The sequence below is a fragment of the Dipodomys ordii genome, unplaced genomic scaffold (genome assembly GCF_000151885.1).
Source record: "Dipodomys ordii isolate 6190 unplaced genomic scaffold, Dord_2.0 Scaffold20, whole genome shotgun sequence".
NCBI classification, from domain to species: domain Eukaryota; kingdom Metazoa; phylum Chordata; class Mammalia; order Rodentia; family Heteromyidae; genus Dipodomys; species Dipodomys ordii.
The window spans coordinates 21,119,054-21,126,192 of record NW_012267236.1 but is presented as its reverse complement, the minus strand read 5'-3'; the positions used below and the strand labels follow the sequence as shown (position 1 = coordinate 21,126,192).

Sequence of the window (7,139 nt, the reverse complement as noted above, 5' to 3'; positions counted from 1 at the left end):
CAGTCACTGATGGCAACTGGTGACGAGAGTGAAGGTGAGAGGGGGCGCTGGCCAGGCCACCCCAGGCCAGCAGCCCGCGCAGCCGTGGCTGAGCGCACGTCCATCTGTGCTGGACAGTCAGGACATGGCTGTCTCGCTCGCCCTCCGCTCCTCTCCACGTAGGTGGGACCAGCGACCCCACAGCACAGGCACACACTTTGATGGACGCACGACTCGTCCACTGTCTCATTATTTCAAGATACTTTATTTTCAAAACAAGTCCCAACACTAAGCTTCTGACCCTCGCTGCCATTGTACAAGCTACAAACGCTTGCTGGGCAGCCGAGGGGCACTCTTTAGAGCATGTTGGAAAAGTGAATAAAAATCCATAGAAAACAAATATGCAAATAGTTTCCATAGGAACACAGAAAAGTGTGACCCCCCCCTCTCCTAGTCTTCCGTTATTGCTGCATCTGTGCCAGCCCTACTCTTACAAAGATGCTCAAACTAGCAGTAATTAAGTTAAGTGGTCCCCCCAAATCCCTTAATTCAAGCTACACTTGCACTTGACAGCTACAAGAAGTTTCTACACATTGATACTGGCAGAAGTGCAGGCCGCCGGGCGCCGCTCCAAGCCGCTCTCCTGCGCGCAGGACAGGGGCAGCGTGCTGACGTCCTGTTCCTCCACGCCAGGCGGGAAGCCGTGCTTCTGGACTTGCTGCATGACTTGCCTGAGACAAGAAGAGGTACATTGAGAACCCTGCCGCTCCCCGGGGGGCGGTCTTTCAGAACAATTATTCACCAGAGTTTTCTTTCCTTGGTTTCTACACCATTAGCAATCAACTAACTGAACAGATCTCTCAAGCAAGTGCTGGTAACGAGGAAACTCCACACACGAGCTCACATTACTCTAAATATTACAGGCATGAGCTATTCACTAGAAATTGCTTTCAGTTCTATTTTTCTTAGGGAAAAAAAAAAAACAAGAAATACAGACCAGTACAATCAAAGGAATTTCCTGTATGTAACTCAATCCAAGGCAAATAAATGATTTCTTACTCAATTAGACAAGGAAGGGCAAACACAAATTCAATAAGGTACCTCTTCTCTTTCTGTGACCCCTGCCTGTGACCTTTTAGCTTGGTGCTGGGGACTGAACCCAGGCACAAATGCTCTACAGCTGGGCCTCACTCACCACATGGGCCGTGACATCACGTAGTGGATCGTTGGCCTCTGGAAGCCATTGAAAGTCGAAGCGGCAGCAACGGTGTAGGCACCCATGTTCTCAAAGAGCATCCAGTCACCCACGTGCATCTCGGGCAGGTCACAGCGCTCAACAATGCGATCAAGGCCATCACACGTGGGTCCCCAAATGCTGGCCGAGTAGTACTTCTCATCGGGCTTGGGTCTCTTCTGCAGCAGGGGCTTCACATGTGCATGATCATAAAGGATGCAGTTGAAGGACCCGTATACGCCATCATTCACGTAATACATAAAAGTCTGCTCATTCAGCTCATCTTCATCTAGAGAAACAGATTCATCCACATTACCACATTTTGCCCTAACGTGCAGTTAGGTGCCCGTGCCACGCCTCTCCCAGTCATCATGCATACCGTCAGAGCCACTCTGCTCCTTCCACACGATTTTCTTGGCAATGATATTAACTGCCAGTGTGAAAGCAGATGCAACATAGTATCTGCCCGGCTCTGCTATGATCTTCACTCCAGAGTCTGATGGGAAATACTTGTCCAGGGCTGGGTTGATCACGCTGGTGATCTAATGCACAGGAGAAAGTAACCTTTCATTACAGGAATTCATCTGGGGAAGGAAGGTTGCAGGTCTGCAAACATGTCCCTGGATAGCAGCCTGCATAGCTCTAGTGCCCACTTTGCTTCCCACCTGGTACCATCTCTACCCTTCCCCATGTCCTGGGCAGGCTTTTAGCCAATAACAGTACAGCATAAACTACTACACTCAAGTGTCCACCCGCCAAAAAGCCTTGTTTAGCAAATATAGGCCAATATGGTATTTAGAAAGAGCTTTGCAGCTGGACACTCTTGGCTCATGCCAGTGATCCCAGCTATAAGGAGGCTGAGACCTGAGGATGGAGGTTCAAAGCCAGCTCTGGCAGAAAAAAAGTCCCCATGAATCTCTGATTTCCAATTAACCACTCAAAAGCCAGAAATGGTGCTGTGGCTAAAGGGGTAGAGCACTAGCCTTGACAATAAATAGGCTCAGGGACAACGCCCAGGCCTGAGTTCAAGCCCCACAACCGACCCCCACCCCGCCCCCCCAAAAAACAAACAAACAAAAAAACAACTTTCAACTCTGCCTAAGCCACACAACTGTAACAGCGTCCATTTATTTAGCCAGTCCTGGGCTTGAACTCAGGGCCTGGGCACTGTTGTCGAACTTCTTTTGCTCAAGGCTAGCACTCTACCACTTGAGCCACAGCACCACTTCTGGCTTTTTGTGTTTGTGGTACTAAGGGATCGAACCCAGGCTTCCTGCATGCTAGGCAAGCACTCTACCACTAGGCGTAGCATAATTTCCTAATGTGTAATCACTATCTCAAAGACTTGCTGGGCACTGGTGGGTCAAGCCTGTAATCCTAGCTACTCAGGAGACTGAGATCTGGATTGCGGCTCAAAACCAGCCTGGGCGTCCAGGAGACTCTTATCTCCAATAAACCACCAGAAAACCGGAAGTGACACTGTGGCTCAAGTAGTAGAGCGCTAGCCTTGAGCTGAGGGGTGAGGGACAGCGCCCAGGCCGAGTTCAAGCCCCACAACAGACCGGGAGTTGGTGGGGGGGGGGGGGGGGGGGGGGGGGGGACGGAGAGGGGGACTGACTCAGGGCTAGGAATGGTACCACACCTGTTACCCCAGCTAGACAAGATCTGTTAGGAAGCCTAAATAAGCAGATGATGCTCAGGCACAGGCAAAAAAAACTGAAGCTGGAGATATGGCTCAGCAGTAAAGGCACTGGCCTCTAAGTAAGTAGATGAGTTTGAATTCCAGAACCACAAAGGGGAGAAGAAAATACTATCAAGTAGGTTTAAATACGACAGAAGTCACTGTTACACCAAACAATGACTTTTCCTATTTATCTTACCTCTTCAAATTTCAGCTTCACATCCTCAGATCCAGGGAAGCCACCACCAATGTCAAGCAGATGCATGCTGAAGCCAAAATCAGCCTAGAGTGAAGAAAGCCCAAGTCAAGTCACTGCGTGGAAACCGCAGTGCGGTCCTGATGTGTGGAAAAGGAAAACAGGGGTTGGGAGCCGATATCCTAACGGGCCGTGTGTACTCACCCCCATGTCGAAGACACAGCGGGCGTCAGAGACAGCCTGCACGAAGGTCTCTGCATCAGTGCAGCCACTCCCCACATGGAAGCTGAGGTGAGAAGAAAACCAGACACCATGTCTTACGCTTCTCAAAATTCCAATAGGAGGGCTGGGAATGTGGCTTAGTGGTAAAGTGCTCGCCTAGCATGCATGAAGCCCTAGGTTTCATTCCTCAGTATCACACACACAGAAAAAGCCTGAAGTGGCGCTGTGGCTCAAAAGGTAAAACACTTAACTTTGAGCAAAAGAAGCTCAGGACAGTGCCCAGGTATGACAAAAACAAACAAACAAAGAGGTAGGTGCTCAGTGGTAGAGTGCTTGCCTCGCATGTATGAAGCCCTGGGTTCAATTCCTCAGCACCACATACACAGAAAAAGCTGATAGTGATGCTGTGGCTCAAGTGGTAGAGCAACAGCCTTGAGCTGAAGAGCTGAGGAACAGCACCCAGGCCGAGTTCAAGCCCCATATGACTGACATTAGAACTGGCTACATTGCTTACTGTCTTAACCTCCAAGTATGCCAAGATCTTACCTGACACCAATAACGTCAATATTTAGCTCTTTTGCTCGTTCCAAAAGAAGTCTGCTGGTTTTGAGTGTGGCACCAAATTTAACACTGAGGCGACAGACTGCTTTGGAATCATCAGTGGCAATCCGCAAAACCAGCCTGGAAGTGAGAAGAGCCAAGGTCAAAAGAATCAAGAGAAATTGCCCAGTACCGCTGCTAGACACTCGGGCTTTGGAGCTGCCGTGGCTTTTAACTCTTGTCAGGTGCAGCGCTGTGAACTGGTAGCTGCGTGCCTCGAGCCCCGCGCCGCCGCGCCAGGGGCACTCACTTCGCCTTTGGGTGTGCTCTGGCCACTTTCATCAGCTCCACTTCACTGTCGAAAGTCATCATCTGCACTCCGCTGCCGGCCGCGTACTTGATCTGAGACACTTGCTTACAAGGGTTCGCATAGATGATCCTGTTGGAAGGCACCCCCAGGCTCTGCACCAACTGTATTTCAGTCTGAAAAAAAGACTCATCAGTGTCAGGCTTCCTGTGTGTGGGGACTGGTAAACACAATAAATAGGAGGCAAAGCAACTCTTACCACCCCACCAACACAGGACCATCAGTCTAGAAAAACCTCTAAAGACCTGCTTTTCTTTGCTTACCTTGCTGGCACAGTCAAAGCCGGTGCCGACGGCGGCCAGGGTGCTCAATATGGCTCTGCTGTCATTACATTTGACTGCATAAAAGGGAGTGACTCGGGGAAGAGCTTTGAACCATCTGAGGTGTTTCTTTAGAATGTCTCCGAGGTCTGCGACGTAAAAGGCATCCTTGTCATCCTGCAATGATAAAGGATACAGGAAGGTTAACAGTCATGCAGCCATAACAGGTGCTTCTTCTCTCCCTTTCCTTCCCAGCATTCAATGAACCCATCAGATCATAGCCACTGACGTGTGGTCACCATTAGCATTGGGCAGTCCACAGCCAGTTAAACTCTAGATTCCCTAACAACACATGGATGTTCTGGCTGGGTGCTAGTGAGTGGTCTGTAATACTAGTGAGTGGTCTATAATACTAGCTGTTCAGGAAGCTGAGATCTGGGGACTGTGGTTCAAAAAGCCAGCTTAGGCAAAAAGTCCATGCGACTCTCATTTCCAATTAACCACCAAAAAAGCTGGAAGTAGAGCTGTGTGGCTCAGGTGGTAGAGCACAAACCCCAGGGACAGTGTAATAGGCTCTGAGTTCAAATCCCAATACTGGCACAAAAACAAGACACATAGGCTTTATTACATCACTACATTTTCTTTCCAAGACCACACTGCTGTTTCCCCAAGCCAGGTGTGCCAACTGCTGCCATCACGGCACATGCCTCACAGACTTACGGAAGAAGAAACCTCATTAATTTTTTGGTCCAGGATGTCCTTGGCAGTGAAGCCTTCATCAAGGACATGGCAGTCAACCTCTTCCTTATTAAAGTGGCTCATGGCTGTGCCTCTGAAATGCAGTAAGCTTCAAGCAGCTGAAGAAGTTCACTCTGACGCTCTAGCCAAGCCTCTTCTTAACAAATGAACCTGCAACAAGCAAGTGGCAAGTTGAAAACTTTCATGGAACACCAACACATGGAGTGAAGAAGCAATTCTCCAAGAGAAGCAGCAGCAGAAGTGTACTGCTCCATGAACGTGCTATCTACCTGGGGATCTCACTGGACTGAAACATCAGGCCTTGTAACACAGCACACCATGGGAGACTGCAGGTCAGGCGCCCACATTTTAAGTAGATCACTCAATGGTGTGGGAATTACATACTCCTGGGCATTGAGTGACATGACCTCATAAAACTCTGCATTGAAAACCCAGTGTTTTCAAAGGAGCACACTAAAAATCCCATACATAATGTGGTCTATCTTCAAAGCAGCCTGCAAAACACCTGCAGAGTACGTGAATACTGCATCATGCAAGGTGCAGAGGCTTCTCTCAACAGAGTTTGATGGATGAAGGTTTATCAGTCTTTCAGAACTTCTTCAGTTCCTTAAAAACTTACCAGCATCACAACCATTAGCCTTATGTACAATATTTTTTTGGCCAACAGCAGAGAAGCAGCTAAGCATCGAATTACTGAGCGATCATACATTTTCTAACAATTATACGAGCTAGTACTAGCTGTGTAGGTATTTTTTAGAAGCAAATCTCCAAATCAACACAGTGTATTGTTAGTTGCTGTTCACTGAGTAGAAATCACTATTCTTTAACCACTGTTGCCTACCAAACTGCACTTCTGAGAATTCTAGCTGTCCCTACTTGTAGGCCCCAAACCTGTGTTCATGGCATCTAGGATGAGCACATGGGGGTCATTTTGGCTAACCTTATGAGCAGCAAAACTTTACTCATCCCCTCACCCCATTTCTGGTGCCAGTCATGGGGCCTGAATTTAGTGCCTGGGCTTTTTTTGCTCGTAGTGCTCTACCATCTGAGACACAGATTCACTCTGGGCTTTTTTGGCTAGATGAACTGAGATAAGTTTCAAGGACTTTCCTGGCCCAGCTGGCTAGGAAATTGGGAGCCTCAGATTTCAGCCTCCGGAGATTACAGGTGTGCCACCAGGGTCTTTTTTTTCCTCTGTGAAACCCCTCTCAGTGGCAGCAGCCCACAGGTAGAGGCCAGGCAATGGTTCGGTGCCACTGTTTGCTCCGGCGTGAGACCCTCTATGAGAGGCCCATGGGGACAGGCCTGCCACCAATCCAACCCATGCATGGCATAACTGGCTTGAGGCCTCCACCCAGTGTGACTTTGTGGCTCTGTCCCCCTCCCAAGCTGCCGGCTCAGCCCAGGGGAACCAGCCAAGTGCCATTTACAAGTGACTGGCAAACGGGCTGTTTTTTTTAAGGTCTTGTTGGACATTTTCGAGGCTTAGAAAGCCTTTTCTCCTTTGAAACCCACCACCCGTGAGTTACTTTGCTTTCTTTGTATCGTTTAAAGCTCTACCGAGATATTTTTTTTTTCTGGAAAAAAGAGAGACCAGTGAGCCGCTCTTGAAGACGCCCTTTCGGTTTCTGCAGAAAGTCCGTTTGCACGCCAGCAGATGGTTTCCGAGACCGCAACCTTCAAAGGGACCCCGCCGACTCGATCGCAACTTAGGAGGAATGCCTCCCGTCAGTTCCAGTCGAGCCACCTTCGGGGTGCCAGTCCTTTGTCTTTCCCCCAGGCACTCGCGGGGGGCCCGGGCGCCCCCCGACTTCACCCAGGGCTCCGGACCCTCGACACGGTCGGCCCTTTTTGAAACCCTCCGCCGGGCTCGCCGCGGCGCCGGCCGCGCGCTCCGAGTC

General features: G+C 49.6%; 1 protein-coding gene across 1 annotated transcript; it reads right to left on the bottom strand.

Annotated features, from left to right (window-relative positions):
* Positions 1 to 223: 223 nt before the first annotated feature.
* Odc1 (ornithine decarboxylase 1) lies at positions 224 to 5,408 on the bottom strand. Its single transcript, XM_013013791.1, has 9 exons — positions 5,200 to 5,408; positions 4,483 to 4,656; positions 4,163 to 4,335; positions 3,859 to 3,993; positions 3,295 to 3,376; positions 3,094 to 3,177; positions 1,593 to 1,755; positions 1,175 to 1,502; positions 224 to 710 (listed from the first exon to the last, which is right to left on the bottom strand). The coding sequence occupies exons 1-9, from the start codon at positions 5,299 to 5,301 to the stop codon at positions 566 to 568; spliced, it is 1,386 nt and encodes a 461-aa protein (XP_012869245.1). The 5' UTR covers positions 5,302 to 5,408; the 3' UTR covers positions 224 to 565.
* Positions 5,409 to 7,139: the final 1,731 nt, after the last annotated feature.